The sequence below is a fragment of the Macaca thibetana genome, chromosome 8 (genome assembly GCF_024542745.1).
Source record: "Macaca thibetana thibetana isolate TM-01 chromosome 8, ASM2454274v1, whole genome shotgun sequence".
Taxonomy (NCBI): domain Eukaryota; kingdom Metazoa; phylum Chordata; class Mammalia; order Primates; family Cercopithecidae; genus Macaca; species Macaca thibetana.
In genome coordinates, this window is record NC_065585.1 from 28,348,091 (window position 1) to 28,370,435 (window position 22,345).

The window sequence follows — 22,345 nt, forward strand, 5'->3', positions numbered from 1 at the left end:
CGCCAGCTTTCACTCCTCCTTCTAATAGTGTTACAGTTTCCCTTGAGGAAACACCTCTTACCCACTCTCTGTTCATGTGGTTTAAGTGGAGTTAGCTCCATCACCAGAGCAGAGTTGGTCATGTGACCTAGAGCTAGCCAATCAGAGCATCAATCACATACTGTTGACCTCCATAATTGGTGCAGAATGTGTACATTCTTGGGATATACTGAGACAAGTAAGAGAGAAATGAGAAATGAACTCTTTTCTGCATCTTGAAACTACAGCCTCCGGGAGGCTACCAGATGGGAAACATCTACCTGAGCGTAAAACCAGAACAAAGCAAAGCAGAAATGAAAAATGGATTTGAAGGGTGGTGGTCTGAATGAAATCAAACACCTAGATACAGCTGAGACTGAAGCTAATGCTATCCCAGGACTTTTAGGTTATTATGTGACCCAATAATTAATTGGTAAAAGCCAATTTTCTGTCATTTGCAACCATAAGTGTCCTGACTACTGCAATTTCCATTCTTCATCAGTTCTAAGTCTCTGGTGCTCCTGTTTCAGATCCCAGCCACCCTAAACCTAGCCCATTCTGTTTCCAACCTAAACTCAAATTATAACTAAGATAATAGTATGTTCCTAAAGCACATAGATTTGTGTATAATAAGACTAATATCTCTGAAAGTAAATTCAATTAGTAAGCTTATAATTAGCTGAATAAACTTCACCTCTGCTAACTATGTGTTTTATGGGCAAAACAAATGACAGACTAATCCGACCTGAGATTCAATTTGACTTCTGAGTAAATGGTAGATGGAGCATGATAAGATACATAAACTATTAATAGAATGATTGTCACATGTTGTGTGCTGTGGCGTGTGTGTGTGTGTGTGTGTGTGTGTGTGTGTGTGATGAGAGAGAATTTGAAAGGTTGCAATGTGATCAAGATTACCCAAGAATAATTGGATTTGGGCTCAGAACAAGGTCATAAACAGATACCACGAACACATCAGATTCCTTCTTTGATAACGTGAAAGACATCTAGACACTTTAAAGAGTTTTAGTTCTATAAATAAGGAAACTAACAGTTGTAAAGATTTCCAAAATAGCCACAGAAGTTGGTTATCACTTTGTCTTTCTTTCTCTTTTCTTTCTTTCTGGTCTTTCTTTAACAAGCATTTATTCTGTGTTTACCACATGCTGTGGACAGCGCTTAGGCAACAGGGATTCAGCAGTGCACAGAACAGCAAAAACTTCTGACCTCCAAAAGCTCACAGGTCAAAAATTCAAAAAAATAAAACGATTGTAATGATATAATTGCATAATTTAATGGAAATATATTCAAAGGACATTGTAGGAGGTAGGAAGGAATGATCAACTCTGCTTTAGGGGAGGAGAGCTCACAGAAGGCTTTACAAGGGTTGGACTTGAAAGATTTTAGTGGAGATTTTGGGGAAAATCCACTATAAGGAGTTTTGGATCCCACTACGCGCACCCCAACACAATATCAAAGGTTTTCTTTCAACTAGAGATAGCAGATGGGATCAAGAGACCACAATTACCTCAGAGTCTCTTAGAATTCCCTACCATCCCAAGTGCCTTTGAGTTGTATATTTTAGTGGTTAAGGCCACAGGCTTTAGGTAGTATCTTCCTTTCACCACTTGCTTGCTGAACAAGTTTGGGCAAGACACTGAAGCTAGGTACTCTAAAGGTTGCTATGGTCTTTTCAAAAAGGTAAGTTGTGGATCTTGAGGGAGGAGAACTTGTAACTCCCACAAGTCCTCTGCTTAAGGTGTTTTTGGTTGAAAAGCTTGCCTGCTTATTCATTTAAGGTACAGAGTTCTATAAATCAGAATACTTGTCACTTTGCATCCCAAATAAGGTGGATGAAAAGAATAACTGGGCATCTCCATGAACTTTTAGTTTCTGTCTGGGAAAGATACTGGAAGTAGTTAGAAGCTTCAACCATCTCCATCTCCAGGGTGCCTTGGAGATCATGTAATTTAGTGACTGTTCCACTGACTCTAGGTTCAAATCCTGGCTCATCATTTGCTAACTGAGAGACCGCGGGCAAGTCACTTAATCTTTCTGCTTAATTTCTTCATCTGTAAAATGGGGACCTTTTCCATGGGGTTGTAAGGATTAAGTAAGATAATACACATCATCATAGACCACTGCAAAGTGACATTGTAAACCCTCCAGAAAAGTTTATTCAGCCCTTATTATTATTATTATTTGGTAGAACAATCAGCTGGTTAGCTGAATAGAGGTTGGACTGGGGACTGGAGCACACACCCCACCCCTGCTTCCCTGTACCTGCTCCTATCACAAAAAGCTCTGGTCAGCCCTGGGGCAGGAATGGGTGAACGAATGAAGAATCTCACCTTCTAAGCAGCAAATCTCTCTGCTTCTGTTAAGGCGTAAAGGGAGAGTGAGTCTCTTTACTGCAATTGCAATTTTTAAAAAATGAAAGTATAGCCTAGCCCAGACAGATACGACATCTCTTATTTTGGCAGATTTCAAAATAGAATATTATCTTTGTAGAATGTCTGTTCGCCCTGCCCTAACACCAGCCCGTTCCAAACACACATACACAGGGTGGAAAACGGACACTTTTCCTCAACAGCAATGGATTTTAAGCTCCACTGAGAGTGAGGACTTTACTCTGCAATATCCATATAACATATAAGAGCAAGAGGCTCACAGTAGGCACTTAGTAAACATTTGTCTAATGAATGAACATGACCATGGCCCCCTGACACAGCTGATTAGACCATAAGTAAACACTTTCAAACCCTGGGCCAATCAGATTCCATCTTGCAAAGATGTGAATTCAGGTTCTGGAGAGAATAGATTCCTGAGCAGTCAGCCTTGGCTTTGTAGAGTGAAATAAACTCTGAGGCTAAGGGCGCCACCGGAGGAGGGGGAGGGAGCATGAGCAGGCAGAAGAGGGGTGACTGCCCATTTGGGAGGGGAAAATGAAGCAAAACCACAGAGCAGAGCAGACACAGAGACAAGAACCCTTGGAACCCTAGAGAGAGACATGGGGCTGGAGAGGGCAGCTGCCTTGGGCCCTGTTTCCGGTTCCTGACTCCTGGTCTTCATGAAGCCCAGCTTCTCTCCCCTCCCTGGCATTTTGGGAGATGCTCCAGTAGAGTCCTTTCTTTGTTTATGTCATTTTGAACAGATTTTAGTCTGTACAATCGAATAATCCCTAGGACATTAGAAATATGCCAAAGTGTTCAAAGAAAGATGAAACTGTCTGAAAATGATTCAAAGCTATGAACATTCAGTAACTTTCAACTGAAATATTATAATGACTTTGGCACCCACACACCAAATTTACATAATGAGCCAAGTGTTTACTTAGACTCATCCCCTAAGAGTCATCTCTGCCTACTTAAAGAGTTCAGAAAGCTTTTATAGATTTTCAAAAAGAGTTTTTCCTCTTCAGTGCCGAAACCACCTGTGTACTAAAGGTAAATTTGCAAAAAAAACAAAGGGGCGGGGGTGGGTCCTGACAAATATGAAAGGCAACTTCCTATTCATTTAAACAATTTAAGCTTTTATTCAGGAAACTGAATAACTGTTTTCTGAATATATATGATTTTCTTATGAGAGCAGTTGCTCTCAGAATTATTTTTGCCATAATCCACGTAAATTTACAGGAATGTAATTCTCCCCTCCCTTTTTAGTTGTGGAACAAGAAGCTGATTGTGTATGTAGAACGAGTTGAAATACTTTGGAAATCCTGATCCTCACCCCCAAAATGTGCTTTGTCTGCAGCCTTCTCCATTTTGGCCGATGGCAACTTTATCCTTCCAGTTGCTCAAGCCAAAAACCATCATTTTACCTCTTTTCTTTCCAATCTGGGATGGGTTGAATCATGTTCCTTAAAGAGATTTGTTGAAGTTCTAACTGCAGGTACCTAGGAATGTGACATTATTTGAAAGTTGGGGCTGGGTGCATTGGCTCACGCCTGTAATCCCAGCACTTTCGGAGGCCAAGGCGGGTTGATCACCTGAGCTCAGGAGTTGGAGACCAGCCTGGTTAAAATGGTGAAACCCCGTTTCTACTAAAAATACAAAAATAGCCGGGCATGGTGGTGGGTGCCTGTAATCCCAGCTACTAGGGAGGCTGAGGAAGGAGAATCACTGAATCCAGGAGGCAGAGGTTGCTGTGAGCTGGGATCGTGCCACTGCACTCCAGCCTGGGCAACAAAGTGAGACTCCATCTCAGACAAAAAAAAAAAAAGAAAGAAAGAAAGTAGGGTCATTGCAGATGTAATTAAAGTTGGGAATGAGGTCACACTGGAGTAGGATGGGCCTGTAACCCAATATGACTGATGTCCTTATAAGAAGAGGAAAAGAAACTAAAAAGGAAAAAAAGAAAAGAAAAGAAAAAAAACAACCAACAAAATCCTTCCAGTAGGAGATAGCTAAAATAAATAAATAAATAAATAGAAATTTAAAGGAAAAAAATAAAGAGGAAAAAAGATACAGAGACATAGACACAGGTGGGGACAGCGCCCTGTGACTGCAGAGGTGGTGGTGGCAGTGCCGCAGCAGGAGGCCTTTCTTAAGTCTAAGGATTGCCAGCAACTGCCAGAAACAAGGAAGGGGCAAAGAAGGATTGATTCTCCCCTGAAGGTTTCAGAGGGAACCTGGCTCTGCTAATACCTCGATTTCAGACTTCCAGCCTCCAGAACTGTGAGACAACACATCTGTTTTTTGTTTTTTTGTTTGTTTTTGAGATGGAGGTTCAGTCTGTGGCCCAGGCTGGAGTGCAGGGGTGCGATCCCGGCTCACTGCAACCTCCGCCTCCCAGGTTCAGTGATTCTTCTGCCTCAGCCTCCCTAGTAGCTGGGATGACAGGTGCCCACCACTAAGCCCAGCTGATTTTGTATTTTTAGTAACCATTTTAGCCAGTCTGGTCTCGAACTCCTGATCTGAGGTGATCCACCCACCAAAAGTTTTAATGGCTGCATGGTATTCCACTTTAACCTGGAAACTATTTATTGACCATGTATTAGGTGACAGTCACTATAATTATTTACACCCCTCTCAGTCCTAGTTTACCTGTTAGAAAACTGAGAAGGAGAGGCCCCAGTTGATTATTTGAACCTGGAATTACCTGACTCTCAAATTCAAGTTCTTTCCTACACCAGAGATTGTCAACCAACCTGCACATTAGAAACATCTGGAGGACATTTACATTACACAAATGCCTGGACCCATCTCGGACTGAAGAGATCTAATTCTCTCAGGTTGGAGTTGGATATCTATTAGTTTTATTAGTGTTCCCCATGATCCTGGCGCATAGTCAGAGCTGAGAATCATTGTCTCACAGCATTCTGCTTCTCACACTGATGGTACATATACCTCCTTCTGACTTCCTTTTTCTTTTTCAGATTTCTTTTTTTCAGAAGGTCCTGGGTGTGTTTAGCCAGAGCATGGTAGGGACCAGATGCATAATGATAGGCTATTATTTCCAGAAAGGTTACAGCACTTTCTCATTGCAGAGATAAATAATGGAGGATGGTTAGGTGTCTTCCAGGAAGCCAGGGCAGAGTAGATGTCAGTACAAAGGATAATGACACAGTAGGGAGGACACTGAGTCAGACACTGGTCAGATGATGGCTCTCTTATGAGCTTTTTTTGGTTTACAGAGAGAGAAATGAAAGAGTATGTCTCTGTCCTCTTGAAATTAGCAATGATCTCTGGGAAACTGCTTCAGGATTGCTAGAAGGTGAGGCAGTCTTGAAGACTGAATTAATAGGCAGTCTTGCACTATTAATTACACTTGTTCTAAAAAATAACAGGTGTTTTATGTGCAACAGAGTGTATGCACACACACACACATATTCAGAATATTCCCAATCAAAATAATCCATAGAATGGAGTGATGAGGGCTGGGTGTGGTGGCTCATGCCTGTAATCTCAGCACTTTGGGAAGCCAAGGAGAGTGGATCGCTTGAGCTTAGGAGTTCGAAACCAGCCTGGGCAACATCCAAAACCCTGTCTCCATAAAAACTACAAAAATTAACTGGGTGTGGTGGCACCCACCTGAAGTCCCACAGTCCCAACTACTCTGGAGGCTGAGGTGGGAGGATCACTTGAACCTGGGAGGCTGAGGTTGCAGTGAGCTGAGATGGTGCCACTCCACTCCAGCCTGAGTGACACAGTGAAACCCTGTCTCAAAAAAACAAAAAAAATACGTATTATATATATATATATAGAGAGAGAGAGAGAGAAAGAGAGAGATGAGAAAAGCAGTAAATAAGTTTTAGAGGTAAGTTAGTAATATTTCAGTTAAGATACATATTTGTAAAAAAAAAATACATATTTGCCAACAATAGATTTCTAACTATTTCTTCCTTTTGACCACAATGTAAGATTCTTTTCTCTAACTGCTGATTATTTCCAAACGTACAAGTGTTCCAGGCATAAAGTTTTGAGCAATACCTGTGCTGTATTGACAAGAAAAGTTACATAACTTCTGTTTTGTCATACATAAAAGAAAGAGTGAGAACATGCCTGTGATACTGACAGTCATGAATCAGGAAGGCTGGAGACCGAATGAAACAGGTGATAATAATAGACTTTATTTACTTCAATTCAATTTGTTCATTTATTCATTTACTCATTTATTCAACATTTATTAAGCACTTAGGTGCCAGAAATGACATCAAGCACTACTGGAAAACAAGAGTGGAATAAAATAATGTTTTTGAACTTTAACCAAAGAAAATCCTAGTTACAGCTTTAAGTGTCAGAATGTATTGTTTCAGGGAGTGATGATGAGAGAGAAAAAACCCAGAGCTGTCAAAATCAGGGCTGCTGCCCACCTGACTAGCTACCTGGCTTTACAACCATTCTCAGGGGCCTCGGATAGGGAGAGCACATGCTAATAGCAAACATGGGTCTTCTAAACTTCAATGACATTCCTGTCATGCGCTGCTCTTTCTGAATGTAGAAAACTAAATAAGTCCCAGGATGAATGCTGTTACTTCCGATAGCTAAACTGCACCATGTTCATGTTGCTCAGCACATAAAAGATTTCTGTTTACTAATTCAGTTTTGGAGATCAAAGTATTTCATCACATAGGGATTATCATTTTCATATAAAGTTGAACAAAATTCATTGTAAAATAGTTGGGCAAAATGACGAGCATCTGGAAAATTTATCTTTTCAGCATTTAGTACCTGTGTGTAATCTGTAACACTTTGGCAACTGAAGAGAACAGATGGCATCTTTCTGACTGCATGAGGTGGTGGACAGTGAGCATTAGAAAGCTGGCAGAGACCCACTTGAGATTAATTCATAGGAGAAAAAGAAATCAAATATTAGCACCCAAATAGCTTGTCAGTAAATTTTGCTTTTTTCCCCCTTTAAGGAAACTGGAAACAGTTGGATATATTTGCTTTTCTTCTTTACCTACCAGTAAATACATCTAAAGTGCAGAGGTATGTTTTGTTCAATCCACTTGGTTACTCGACTAATTCATGAATAAGAATGTATTGTATGCCGGCCGGGTACGGTGGCTCACGCCTGTAATCCCAGCACTTTGAGAGGTCGAGGCGGGCGGATCACGAGGTCAGGAGATTGAGACCATTCTGGCTAACACGGTGAAACCTTGTCTCTACTAAAAACACAAAAAAATTAGCCGGGCATGGTGGCGGGTGCCTGTAGTCCCAGCTACTCGGGAGGCTGAGACAGGAGAATGGCGTGAACTCGGGAGACAGAGCTTGCAGTGAGCCGAGATCGCACCACCGCACTCCAGCCTGGGCGACAGAGGGAGACTCCGTCTCAAAAAAAAAAAAAAAAAAAAAAAAAGAATGTGTTGTATCCCTACTGTGTGTACAACACTTTTTAAACAGCTTTATTGATTTATAATTTACATAATATGCAAATTCACTCATTTAAAGTGTAATTCAATTCAATGACTGTTAATATGTTCACGTTGTTGGGCATTAATCATAACACTTGACTTTAGAATTTTTTCACTACCCTCCCAGAAAATTCCTATAGTTCCCCCTTCATCCCCATCTCCTCTAGCCCAAGGAATCCACTAATCTGCTTTCTGTCTATATATTTACCTATTCTGGACATTTCATATAAATGGAATCATACTGTATATGATCCTTCATGACTGGTTTCTTTCAGTATATTTTCAAGATTCATTCATCTTGTAATGTGTAGCATTTCTTTTTACTGCTAAATAATATTCTATTGTACCACCTTTTGTTTATCCACTCATCAGTTGATGGACATTTAGGTTTTTTCCATTTTGGAGTATAATCAATAATGCTGCTGCAAATTTTCAAGTACATGTATCTGTTTTTATTTTTCTTGAGGATATGTCTGTGGGTAAAATTGCGGGATAATATGGTAATTCTATGCTTAACTACTTGAAAAACTGCCAGACTGTTTTCCAAACCAGTTGTACCATTTCACATTCCCACCAGCAATATATGAGGATTTCAATTTCTCTATATCCTTTCTGAGAGTTATTTTCTATTTGATTATAACCATCCTACTAGGTATGAAATGGCATCTCATAGTGGTTTTATTTGCATTTCCCTGATGGCTAGTGATGTTGAAAATCTTTTCATCTTCTTATTAGCCATTTGTATATTCCTTTGGAGAAACGTTTATGCATATCCTATGCCAATTTTTTAATTGGGTTGTTTTTAAATTTTTATGTTGATATAATGTTGGGTGTTTTAAGTTATTGACTTATAGTTTTTCTATATTCTAGATACAAGTTTGGTTTTTTGTTGTTGTTGTTGTTGTTTGTTTGTTTTTGTTTTATTTTGTTTTTTTTAATTTTGAGACGGAGTTTCACTCTTGTTGCCCAGGCTGGAGTGCAATGGTGCGATCTCTGCTCTCTGCAACCTCTGCCTCCCAGGTTCAAGCGATTCTCCTGCCTCAGCCTCCCAAGTAGCTGGGATTACAGGCAAGCACCAACACGCCCAGCTAATTTTTTTGTATTTTCAGTAGAGACGGGTTTTCTCCATATGCTCAGGCTGATCTTGAACTCCTGACCTCAGGTGATCTGCCCACCTCGGCCTTCCAAAATGCTGGGATTACGGGTGTGAGCCACCATGCCTGGCCAAGTTTTTTAATCAAATATGTTATTTGCAAAAGTTTTCTTCCATTCTGGGGGTTGTCTTTTCACCTTCCCAAGTTTAAAGATAAACTTAGTGCTTAGATATGATTTTTTTCTGATACCTCCTCGCCTCTCTTGGTAATAGGACCTTATATTTTTCCTTTAGTAGACTATGCCTTATTCAATCTCAGTCTATCTAATTTAGGTAGAGGCAATCTCTTCCTCTAGCTCCAGAATGGACACAAGAAACAAGGCTGGCCAAGCAAAATTCTTGTAGTCATCAGGGTCTAGTTAAGAGAAAAAACACAGCAGTAATGTAAACAGAGAACATTTAATATAAACACATATTAATTAGGTATAAAGTTATTAACTAGATAACTAAATAGCTAAAAAGTGAACTCGAAGGATTCTGGAGGTAGTAACTGGAGGAAGCAGTTTCTGTTCCTAAGTCAAGGGGGACAAAAGGAAAGGGTTAGAATTCTTAAAATTTAAAAGCTTGAAAAAGCATCCCTATGGAGCTGAAACCCCTGAGAAGCCAGGCTTTAATCCACAGTTGCTGATGTCTCTCAGCTTAGTGGCAGGGCCAACTATCCAGACAAATCTGAGAAGAGTGGGCTCCAGCCAACTAGAGCTGGTGTCTGGTTCTCTGGTGGGAGGGAGGTGGGTTGAAGCAATACAGCAGGTTCTGCAAATGTTGCAAACTTGATCTGAAGCCTACTTTGATGAGAAATTGCTGCTGCCTGAAGGGAAGAAATGATATTCACAAAAGCTACAAGCAGTAAGCTCACAGGAAGCAACAGGAAGAATTCAGTCTTTTCCTCCCCCACCAGCCTTCCAGATCCTGCCTCTAGAGCCCGTTATTGGCAGAACCTAACAAAAAGTAGCTGTCACTGGAAAATTGTACACTGCAGAGTTCCAGCTCCAACATCACAATGCAGAATATAGAAAAGTGAGCTTGGAACTGGCACAGCCCACCCCTTTGCCTACACTGCATCCATATGCACCCTTCTATACATATTTAAACTTTCATATAACAATTAACAATCTGTTTCCTTCTTTTTTTTTTTTTTTTTTTTTTAAAGAGATGGAGACTCACTCTGTTGCCCAGGTTGGAGTGTAATGGTGTCATCATAGCTCACCGTAGCCTTCAACTCTTGGTTTCAAGAGAATCTCCTGCCTCAGCCTCCTGACTAGCCAGGACTACAGGTGCATGCTACAGTGCCTGGATAATTTTTTTAAAAAATTGTAGAGACAGGGTTTTTGCCATGTTACCTAGGCTGGTTTCAGACTCCTGGCCTCAAGTGATCCTCCTGCCTCAGCCTCCCAAAGTGCTAGGATTACAGGAGAGAGCCACTGCATTTGGCCCTCCCTCTTTCACCTAAGATGGTGCAACTATTCTTCATACAAATAAATCATTGTAGTGGGCCAGCGTGATGTTGTGTAGAATGTCAAGATGATCAAGATCTCTGTAGACTATATTATGGCTGAGAGCCTATGAGCCAACATATGCATGAAGCAAGACTGTGAAGGTGTACTATTGACCTTGTCAAAGAAAAACAAAGTTTTATTTATTTATTTATTTATTTATTTTATTTATTCGAAACACAGTCTCGCTCTTGTCACCCAGGCTGGAGTGCAATGGCATGATCTCAGCTCACTGCAACCTCTGCCTCCTAGGTTCCAATGATTCTTCTGCCTCAGCCTCCTGAGTAGCTGGGATTACAGGTGCCCACCACCATGCCAAGCTAATTTTTGTATTTTTAGTAGAGAACAGGTTTCACCATGTGGGCCAGGCTGGTATTGAACTCCTGACCTCGTGATCCACCAGCCTTGGCCTCCCAAAGTGCTGGGATTAAAGGCGTGAGCTACTGCACCCAACTGAAAAACAAAGTTCTTTCAGTCATCCTAGCACATTGATAAAGAGCAGGATATGGGGAAGGGGCCGAGGAGGGTGGGGGTGGGGGAGTGGTGCACATTTTTGTATCAGGTGTCAAGAGCTGTATTTATTGTTCCAGTAAAGACATTACATCTGAAAAAACTGCTGGAAATAAACCATGCCTGATTAACATTAAATATTCCAGTCATTGGTTTTAAGATCATCTACCTTCTGCAGAGGCCCAATAGATGCATTAAATGGAGATGTAATAGGAATGAACACTTCTATCTCATTCTAGCATTAAATGATAGTAGTGTTAATAATCTCTGCAATTCCTCCAATGATGTCCTATCTTTTGGTTTATTATACAGGCAGAAAAGAGAAATTCCAACAGCTTCTATTTGACCCTTCCTATCCTAATGACCCTTAGTCCATAAATGAGAGCCAATATGGGGACATGACCAGTTACCAAGTATGTTTTTAACAACTATACATTCTGAATTAGGAATAAACAGGATGGGCTCAAGTACCTGCTGAGCCCACTGGACTCAAATTTGACCTATAACTCAATTTTTCTGTCACTTCACCACCATAAACTCCCACTCTAAATGGTGGTCCAGTGGCATTTTGAGACCCTAGCAATTAGCATCAATTCACAGCCAGAAATACTCCCAAAGGTCTGAGTATTTCTATTCCCCAATACACAGTCCCTCTAGAAAGTGGCCACAGGTCCCTTTGGGGAAGGGGTAGATGAAAAATTTTTATATACTGGGTTCTTTCTCAAGAGAACCCAGCCTCTCTTTAAATTAAGGGGCTCTGGCCCTTGAACTGTTTTAGTCTGGAAATTGGATGAGAGGTCATGACTCTCCCTTCTGGTAGACCTGACCTTATTTCATTTTCTTTGTTTGTTGAGACAGGGTCTTGCTCTGTCGCCCAGGCTGTAGTGCAGTAGCATGATCAAGACTCACTGCAATGTCAACCTCCCAGGCTCAAGCGATTCTCCCACCTCACCCTTCCATGTAGTTAGGACCACAGGCACGTTCCACCACACCCGACACTTTTTCGATTATTTGTAAAGATGAGATCTCCCTATGTTGCTGAGGCTGCTCTCAAACTCCTGGGCTCAAGTGGTCCTACCACCTTGGCCTACCAAAATGTTGGGATTACAGACATAAGCCACCACACTTGGCTTTTATTTTCGTTCATTCAACAAGTATGTATTGACACATCTTACTCTTAGTACAAATTCATGTATTATACATTCTATATTCTTATATGGAATATGTATTTTCATAGAATATATTATATGGAATATATAGAATATATTCCTGTATGGAATATACATATAGGGATAGTATTCACAAAAAACAAAACAAAACAAAACAAAAAAACCTGAAGTACAAGGATATGAGACTTTTGTTAAATTATCTTTTAATTTTACTGGCAAAATACATCAATGACTAATATATTCCCGTATGTAATATATACAGTATATTCTTATATGGAATATATTCTTATATAGAATATGTATATATACATATGTGTATATACCAAATACATATATCTTGGAGATATAAAACTAATTGGGAATAATGTCATATAGAGAGAGAGAGAGAAAGCAAACATTTATAAAAACATTTTAAATATTCCAAACTATTCATTCTATCCACCCACAAAAATACTAGTAATTAGGGTTAGGCCAGGCATGGTGGCTCACACCTGTAATCCCAGCACTTTGGAAGGCCAAGGCAGGTGGATCACGAAGTCAGGAGATCAAGACCAGCCTGGCTAACACGGTGAAACCCCATCTCTACTAAAAATACAAAAAATTAGCCGGGCATGGTGGCGCACGCCTGTAGTCCCGCTACTCAGGAGGCTGAGGCAGGAGAATGGCATGAACCCGGGAGGTGGAGTTTGCAGTGAGCCGAGATCGTGCCACTGCACTATAGCCTGGGTGACACAGCGAGACTCCATCTCAAAAAACAAAACAAAACAAAACAAAAACTAGTAATTAAACCTGTCAAATGACAGTCATCCTGCTTTACCCAGATTCAGAAACATGAAATCCTTTTACCTTTGAAACTCTAGTTTCAAAGCTGTTCTAAAGTGACTTGGTTTTAATTTATATACTCGCAGGGATGAGAAGTAGATGCAGGGCTATAAAAATGTAAGGAATACAGTATCGTGCCCATACACAACCGCAAACACTTAAAAATAAGTTTCTGGTCTTCAGAAACACCCTTTTTCAGACTGGCAAACTTTCAGAGTTCAAAAGTCAATGTATTACACTTTTATCCCCAACAAAGCTAGTAGCTACCCTCTAAAGCAGAGGTTAACATTTTCTTTTTCCAAACCACAGAATGGATATCCCATGTGCATACTCCCATGGTTCCCCTCCCCAAGTTGTATGAAAAAATAAAGCAAATAATTATGAGGATTTTAGGGGTAGTGGTGTAGGAACAGTATTCACACACAAAAAAACTGAAGCACAAGGATATGAGACTTTTGTTAAAATATCTTTTAAAGTAATTTTACTGGCAAAATACACAAATGACTAATCAGTTTTAAAATATTAAACATACTTTTTTTTTTCTTGGGATGGAGTTTCACTCTCGCCAGGCTGGAGCACAGTGGCAAGATCTTGGCTTACTGCCACCTCTGCCTCCTGGGTTCAAGTGATTCTCCTGCCTCAGCCTCCCAAGTAGCTGGGACTACAGGTGTGCACCACCACACCCAGCTAATTTTTGTATTTTTAGTAGAGACAGGGTTTTACCATGTTGGCCAGGATGGTCTTGATCTCTTGATTTTGTGATCTGCCAGCCTTAGCCCTCCAAAGTACTGGGATTACAGGCGTGAGCCACCATGCCCTACCAAAATATTAAACATACTTTCTAATACATTGTAATTTTTAGTACTTCTATAATTACTGCTTCATAAAAAAGTGAATTTTTCCAGCTCTCCAGTTCAGATGCTTATTAACAGGTAATCAGATAGCACTGATTAAGTAGAAATAGATTGAGTAATACCTAAAATTAATGTATTTTAGCATATTGAAATGAGCATCATCAGTGTGTATTTCATTTGCTTTATCACTTTGTCTACACTTTATTAGGTGGCCTTAACGCTTGTCATTATTGACAAATGTTAACTTTCCTCACAAAAACTACAGTATTCAGTTTTTTCCAGTATTTTTGCCTTCCTTATTAAAAATGTTTCTACTGTCAAGAATTTAAAACAGAATCATGACACTGCAATCCAAACACTACCTTGGCTTGCCAGATTGAATAGTCTATGTCTTACTCTTTGGTGTAAAGCTCTAATTCCAATTTCCAACGAAGAAGTATCTCTGAATTCAACTGAGAATGACATTTCTATGGGAATAAATGTGAATTTTCTCACATTTAACCATTAAGAACTTACTCATACCTCATCATGATAACCTAATGTTAGACTGAGAATCACTGCTCTAGGGCAACTCCAGAAGTTGCCAGTCAGGAACTGTCTTGTCCAATAATTTTATACTTCCATCTTGTAGTACAAAAACATTTTAATTTTGGCCTGATAAATGACTAAAACAATTGCTGGGGGAATTGAGAGAGACAGGTTTGATTATTCAATTCCTAACCGAATTGACCTTCATTGATCCTCAGACTCATTTAGACACTTTCCAATAATATTCACAGTCAATCTTAAAGAAAATATTATTTCTGAATTCTTGCTATTGAAGTTAACATTTACATCTAAAAGAAAATCATCATCCTTATTGGACAAGTGGAACTCAAACAAACAAAAAAACCCTAGTCATAATAATGAAAATACTGAGTTTCTGATGTACAAAGAGTAAAATACTCATGTACTAGAAAAAATGGTGCAGTATAAATGGGCAAAATTTCATTCTTTCTAGTAGGAAGTCAATAAATAATAGATGTATCAAAAAGTAGCAGTATGATCATATAATTTGGAAATATAAATTCTTCAACTACTAGAATTGAAAGAGGAAGTTTCTTCTGTCACTGTGAAAGACGGACTGCCTCTTTTTTGTCACAAGCCTTTTAGAACTAACTATATGATTTTTTAAAACTGTTTGCACATGTTTGAAGGTGGGAATGGGACCAGAGAGGCGACAATTTTACGTGGAAAAACAACCCCCCAAAACCATTTAGTAAGTAAAGTGAATACCATCATACCTAAACCCATTCACTGTTTTTATTTTTATTTTTTTTGAGACAGGTTCTCACTCTGTTGCCCAGGTTGGAGTGTAATGGTGCAAACTCGGCTCACTGCAACCTCTGCCTCCCAGGTTCAAGCGATTCTCATGCCTTAGCCTCCTGGGTAGCTGGAATTACAACTGTGCACCATCATGCCCAGCTAATTTTTGTATTTTAGTAGAGACAGGGTTTTGCCGTGCTGCCTAGACTGGTCACTGTTTTTATTTTATAATTAATTTTAGCTAAAACATATGGGTTCATTTACAAAAACAAGTTTGGCCTTCTTATACAAATACTTCTAGTTGTAAAAAATTCATTTGCACACTTGAATGTCCTTAAAAGTATCTAAAGGATTCATTCTCCTTCTGCATTCTGCTTCTCAGAAAGTACTTTTGAGTTAGATCTGTTCCGAATTCTTTTTCTTTTTCTTTTCTTTTCAGAAGCAGATGACTGTGTGTCTGGTGCCTTTTTCTTTTTCTTCAAACAGCTAAGAGGATTGGGACCACTTATTTTCTTGCGCTTTTTTCTTCTTCTCTGTTCAGGGTTTTTTACTAAACCCTGTTCCTCTTTGAGATGTTTGATACTTTCTTTCTCATGCACTGAGACAAGCTGACCTGACTCCACCGCTTTTACAAAGGCAATTGTTTTGGGAGAAGGCTTGTCCAAAACCATAGTGTTCTGAATAATAAACATGAGAGGAACTCCAGGCTCCTTCTTTACTTTCATAGACAAATTCTGATCCTATTTAAAAGAAAACAGAATTATTTAGTTCAAATGTCAATTAAGGTACCTTAAATAGGTTTTCAAGAACTGTATTAAAAATAAAAGAGATCACAGATTTTTTTTTTTTTCAAATGAGTAAGCTTCACTTATTCATTTGAGTAATGGGGGTATATTTTATGATAAATGAAGAAAAACATAAAATCTGAGCACAGTGTTAGTAGCAGCTGTGTGAATTGGATTTACTGATACTCTAGAGCCACAAATTACAAACTAATGCAAAGGTAAATGTGTTAGGTGGGTTTCTCCTGTTTCCACTCTAAGATATTCTTTGGAAAGGGTCAAGAATGCTTGAAGAGGTTAAAGGAAAAGAAAGTGTGTAGTAATTAGCTACTCAGATTCTAAATTCAGCTCTGCCTCTGTGTAATTTTATAATTCTGATAATCAAATCTGTATGTATGTGAACTTAATATCACCCCCGAAAGTCTCTCTTCTCCTGCCTTCAATAAGATGGGAATGTTTTTCTTTAAAAGCCTGAAATATTTCATAGTGTTGGTACAGTCTTAAGCAGTATGAACCATGACTTTGAGAAACAGTATGAAATCCAGGAATATGAACAAACATTAACAGAATATAGGAACTTTGCTCTACTTATCTTCCCTTCAAGAATCCTACAACAAATCATCACATCTCATGTCAACAATTTCTCGTCTTAAAAAAAGAAACTCCTGCCAGTGTCCAGCATGATGGCAAACACCTGTAATCCCAGGTACTCAGGAGCTGAGGTGGAAGGATCACTTTAGCCCAGGGGTTCGAGACCAGCCTAGCTAACATAGTGAGACCCTCAAAGTCTCAAGAAACAAGCAAACAAAAAAAGCAAAACAAAGGAATCATTTAAAAACAAAAAACCAACCTTCCACTACTAAAAAGAATATCACATGCTTAAAGTTTTCCTCAAATTATCAAATGACAATTGCTTTTACTGACTGCAAATTAACTTAGAAGCCTGTATTTTTAAACGTCTAATCACTCTAACTTTTTTCTGATTATAAATAGCTGCATATGAAGTATAAATAGAAATGGTTAAAATTGCCTGTGGTTTTAAAAGTAGTATCACCTGTGTTGCCACAAAATAATGATGAGGATTTCCCTCTTCAACCATAGAAAGCAGACATTCTGATCCGCTCACTGCATTCTTGAAATGAGGACAATTTCGAACTTGGCATTTTTGTGCAATCAATTTTGCCCCATATAAGTCGTTTCCCAACGTTTCTAACTCTTTTAATACACACCTGAAAAGAAAAATTACAGCAGATACATTTCAGTTGTTTACATAAAGTGTAAAAAACAATAGTCAATTTTTTTGTTAAAATAAAACTATGCTGTTACAATCTAAATTTGTCACCTGGTAACCATTTACTTTAAAAGATGACTTGAAAAATGCATTTACCAAGTAGGAAGAACAATAGTTAAAATTTACTGAGCACTTATTATGCTCCATGCAGCATGCAAATTGCTCTTCACATAATTCTTGCTTAATCTCAAAATAACCCTACGAAGTTAGGTCGCTTACCTTGAAATTATCCTTATTTTAGAGCACCTCATTCTGAGATTTCAAGTCACATGCCAAAGTTCGAGTAACTAGTAAGTGGTACTGAGACTTGTAGTTTGACAACAGCTCCCTTGTCCCAACCATAGCGTAATAAGCTTCTGCTTCAAGTACAAATTGGTACATTTTCAAAATATTTTCAATTCAGAACAGTAAAACTTCTCACGTCATCAAGTTGTTTTTAAAAAAATATTTAGTCATAAGAGTTCCTTGACCCTAGCCAGCCTTTGCCAGATTCTTTCTCGCCTCATCTCCTTTATCATCTTTCTGTTTTAAGATTTTGCTGCTTTAGTCATTAGACTTGACCTCTATTTTGAGTACTGCCAGCCTGTGGGCATCCCGCCATCAACTCTTCAAATTCACCATGTCTAAGATCAAACCACTTTCCTGCAACCAAATTTATCCTCCAAGACTTGCTATCTCTTTGAAATTATTATTTTTCCAGACACCCTAGACAGAAATCAGAAATCACATTTGACCTTCCTGCCCTTCTTCACCCATACTCCTACGCCATCAGTTGCTCGACCTATCTATCTCAGTAACGTAACGTTTCTTTGGAGAACCCTTGGGTTCCTGCCTTTCCTCTCCCAGGTTTAGGTTCCCCTTACTTCTTGACTGAACAACCGCAATTCATGCCTTTGCTCTCCTGTTTCTCCTATTTACCCTTCACATCACTGCAGTTACCTTTTCTAAAATAAAACCCAGGCCTGATGACATTCTCCTGTTCTACTTCATCAGTTAACTCCACATATCTTCAAACTTTCTACCTCTGTAGAGACCTAACTACTAGTGGCTAAGGAATATATTCCACTGAAAAACGAACGACCTGATTTCTTAAAAACATAAATTGCAACATGTAAAGGGAGAGAAAACTGTTAATATACTTAAAAACTGCCTGGCGTGATGGCTCAGGTCTGTAATCCCTTCGCTTTGAGGGGCCGAGATGGGTGGATCACCTGCGGTCAGGAGTTCAAGACCTGCCTGGCCAACATGGTGCAATTCTGTCTCTGCTAAAAAATACAAAAATTAGTAGGGCATGCTGTCACACATCTGTAATCTCAGCTACTTGGGAGGCTGATGCAGGAGAATCGCTTGAACTCGGGAGGCGGAGGCTGCAGTTAGCCATGACTGCACCACTGCACTCCAGCCTGGGCAATAAAGTGAGACTCCATCTCAAAAATAATTTTTTTAAAAAAACATAAGCGACATATAAATCAAATGTAATATATGTATTTAGTTTGAATCCTGATTTTTAAAAGGCTTCTTTCTCTTTTCAAGATACATGCCAAAGAACTGATAGAATAATACACTCCAAAGTAACCCATCAGTAAGGAGAGGTGAGGGATTCAACAAGATTGGCCATGTTAGTAACTGCAAAAGCTGGAGAGAGATTTCATTATATTATTCTACTTTTGAGTTGTCTGAAAAATTCCAGAGTTAAAATAAATTTGTTAGAAAAATTGCTGTAGAACATAATTTTATGTGGCACTTCTCAACCTTTTTAATATCATAGCACTGTATTTAAAATGTTAATATTTCTATGGCACACAGGAGTATATGGACAAATTGCTTGTAGACAAAAGCAATCAATTGAGGGGCAAAGACTACTGAAGGATTTGTTAGCCCTAAAGACTAAGAGGATCAAAACTTTGGGGGTATCTGTAACCCAGCTGAGACACTGCTTGAGAAATTCTGAACAAATACAGAAAGCTGTTCATTAAGTAGTGGTATGTGAGAAAAGGAGACTATTCACACTGTATACACAGAAAAAGCCCATACGTTGTTATGGTTGTAGTTAGAGATGGGGGTTTCCCTATGTTGCGCAGGCTTACCTCAAACTCCTAGACTCAGGCAACCCTCCTGTCTCAGCCTCCTGTGTAGCTGGGATTACAAGTGTGAGCCACCTTGCCTGGCTTAAAAGTCCATTCTTGTGCTTGTGTGAGTGTGTATAAATAACTGGATGGATGACACTGCACATGTTAACAGTGATTATTCGTGAGTAGTGGCATTATGACTCATTTTAATTTTCTTTTTTTTGCTTTTTAAAAAGTAAATATTCTACAATGAAAAAACTACTAAATTTCTTAATAGTTCTTCATGGTCTAGCCTCAATTTGCCTTCTTCCTCAAATATATTTGAGTTTCATTCTCAAATATATTCTGTGCTGCAACCTCTTTCCCAGGCATTTCACAACTCCATTCTGTGTGAAGAGGTCTCCACAAGAAGAAGTGTCATTCTCTTCTGTCATTCAAAATAGTTCTTCCCCTCAGAATTGAACAAGTGAATGGGCTCAAATGTTATCTGAAATTTGTCACAATTCTCTCCTCCCCACTCTTCATCCCCACAAGCTTCCATCCCACATTTCAATGAAGTGGGGAAACATCAGACCTAGAGTGAAAACACATCCACTGCAGACTGACCTATGCACTTTACTGACCATGAGGGAGCAGTGTGTGGCATATAGGCGGTACTTAATAAAACCAGTTGAATAAACAAATGTCCTTGTGCAGATTCCTTAATCTCAAGTACTGACTTTTTGCCTTGGACATCAAAGATGGTAACTCATAGGTTCACTGTGAGGCTTGAAGAGTTTTGGTTTAAACTAAGAAATGTTATGCAAATGACGGCAACCATTTGAAGAGGGGTACACTTTGGATACCGAAAAACGCTCTAGTACGCTATACTCCTTTGAGCTTACAGCGATCTTACAAGCAGTTACGATCTCTATTTTACAAATGAGGAATCCGAGGCTCAGAGAGGCTATATAATCACAGAGCTGGTAGGACTGGGATTAACATTCGAAGTCAGATCTTTCTGCTATAATGTGCTCTCATTCACCAGGCTAACGACACGTGATATTCACAGGGCACTGTCCAATCTGCCTCTATTATAGGTATTCGCCGGACCACCTTCACCTCTCCACTTAACTGTCAACTCCACGTGGGCGGGGCGTTTTGCCCCTCCTGAGCTCTCAGTGAAGGTCTGTGGGCAATGGCCTCGTCTCTACAACACCCGACGGATCCCCTTTGCCTCCTCCCCGGCCCCCCGGGCCCACCTTGTGGTGCACAGCTGTGTCTCCCCCATGAGGTAGCGGGGCAGCTGCTCCCGCAGCTGGATGCGGCCCCGCAGCGCCGCCTGACAGAAGGTGCCGTCCAGCAGGATCTGGTACGGCTCGCGGACTCCGAAATTGTTGCGGAAGAAGCCAAGATGCTTCTTGGCATGTTTCTGCCTTGTGATCTTCATGCCTGGCTTACCGGGACCGAGGCCACCGGACCAGGAAGCATCAGCAAACGCCCTCACGGACAACCCAGTACCCTCAACGCTAGTTTCGCCCGGAAATGAAGTGCCTTTGGCGCCGGAAGCAAACGCCCCTGTCTTCCGGGCCTGCCCACTGGCTTACGTCATGTCCAGACTAGCGCGCGCTTCCACCGCGGTGCCCGCGCTTAAAGGGGCGGTCCTAGGGCGGAACTTATGCGTACGCGGGAAAATCGCTGGGTTGAGCGAGTCCGCATGGGGGCGCACATGCGCAGTCTGGGGCCACGGTAGAAGAAAATTACAGAATACATTTAGTGTGTTACCTACGTTTCAGAGACACGTATCAAGAGCTTCTCTGAAAGACTGACAGTATCGTAGTAGTCAGTGATAATATTGAACCTTAATATGTTCCAGACACTGTCCTAAGTGATTTACCTTACATTATTCCCTTGAATGTTTATAATTCCCAAGTGAAAGAAGGAAATGATATATTGGATAGCTATGAGTGGGGAGGTTTGTACTGGCTGCTTTCCCATAAAGAAATTAAGCTCGTTCACGAAGAGCACGTAGTTTGTTAGTGTTTGGAACACATTTTTCGTGCCTGAAGTTCAAATGTTCTTGCTACACCACCATAGAAACTAATGTCACTCAGGAACCATTTGTCAGGGCAAGGGGTGCCACCATTTTGTATTTCCTCCTGCCTTAGGACTATCCTAAATCATTCGCACGGAGTGTTTTGAAAGAACTCTCAAGAGCTTCGTTTGCCTAGAGTCAGAATTCCTAACCTTGAGTCCTGGTTCTGCCACAAACCCAAGCCGTTTGATCTTGGGCAACTCCCCAAGAAAGCTGGGTTCAACTTCCTCACTGTCAAACTGGTTATAGGTCTAGATGAGTTTCAAGGACTCTTTTTATGGCTAGAGTCTCTGACATAGGAAGACTACATACTGGGCCAGTAACAGGAAGGCACAAAGCTGACTGAAGGTTTAAAAATTACTTGGTCAATTTGATTAATGAGGAGAATGAATCAGAAAATTTCAAGTTCTCCCATGGCTAACTGTCGAGTCTCTACTTCAAGGCAAAATAATCAAAGAATGGGGAGTATGGAATTTTGCATTTTTGTCCTGGCCTGGAATCTGTCCCAGATCTAGTTTTGGCTAAAGATCGAAAGAACCAGCACAGAAAATGATTTACAACGTGATTGAATGCATTGTTTGCATTTGGGGTTTTATTTCAATATATAGGTTTATGAAATTGGAACTAAGATCTATAATGTTAGCCCTGCCCTGAGTCCCAGCACATCACTTAGATGGTTGCTTTCATTTAAACTTAAAATAAATTTAGGAATTGGAAGCCATGAAAACTTTTGCAGGGTTGGATTCATGGTCTTTGAGTGTAATTGCTCAGTACTTTTCAATTTGAATCCTCTTTTTATCCCTGTATGCCAACTCTCTACTCCGACTATGCGCCTACCACAGACAGAGAAACGAGATACCACCTGAGTCTTGCAAAACAGTTAAAACATTTTTTCTTAAATAGCCTCGGATTTATCTACCAGCTCCTTGGCCACTTTTCTGTACTAA

General features: G+C 39.9%; 2 protein-coding genes across 2 annotated transcripts in view; one reads left to right on the top strand and one right to left on the bottom strand.

The window, feature by feature from the left end:
* Nucleotides 1-14,502: 14,502 nt before the first annotated feature.
* On the bottom strand, nt 14,503-20,861 carry UTP23 (UTP23 small subunit processome component). The gene is made up of 3 exons (XM_050801504.1): nt 20,566-20,861; nt 17,019-17,193; nt 14,503-15,922 (listed from the first exon to the last, which is right to left on the bottom strand). Exons 1-3 carry the CDS (start codon nt 20,751-20,753, stop codon nt 15,536-15,538), a joined length of 750 nt encoding a protein of 249 aa, XP_050657461.1. The 5' UTR covers nt 20,754-20,861; the 3' UTR covers nt 14,503-15,535.
* A 238-nt stretch (nt 20,862-21,099) lies between these two features.
* EIF3H (eukaryotic translation initiation factor 3 subunit H) overlaps nt 21,100-22,345 on the top strand; it is a 122,692-nt gene continuing 121,446 nt past the window's right edge. The window contains exon 1 of the mRNA XM_050801499.1: nt 21,100-21,840. The gene's annotated coding sequence lies outside the window, so the exon portion shown is untranslated. The remainder of the gene's footprint in view (nt 21,841-22,345) is intronic.

Bases quoted from the DNA above. Each gene is read 5' to 3' on its own strand.
- UTP23 (XM_050801504.1), bottom strand. From the start codon at position 20,753: ATGAAGATCACAAGGCAGAAACATGCCAAGAAGCATCTTGGCTTCTTC. The intron at 17,194-20,565 runs GTGGGCCCGGGG...TTTTCTTTTCAG, and splicing joins ACACAGCTGTGCACCACAAG to GTGTGTATTAAAAGAGTTAG. The intron at 15,923-17,018 runs GTGATACTACTT...TCTTTTAAATAG, and splicing joins ATTATTTTGTGGCAACACAG to GATCAGAATTTGTCTATGAA.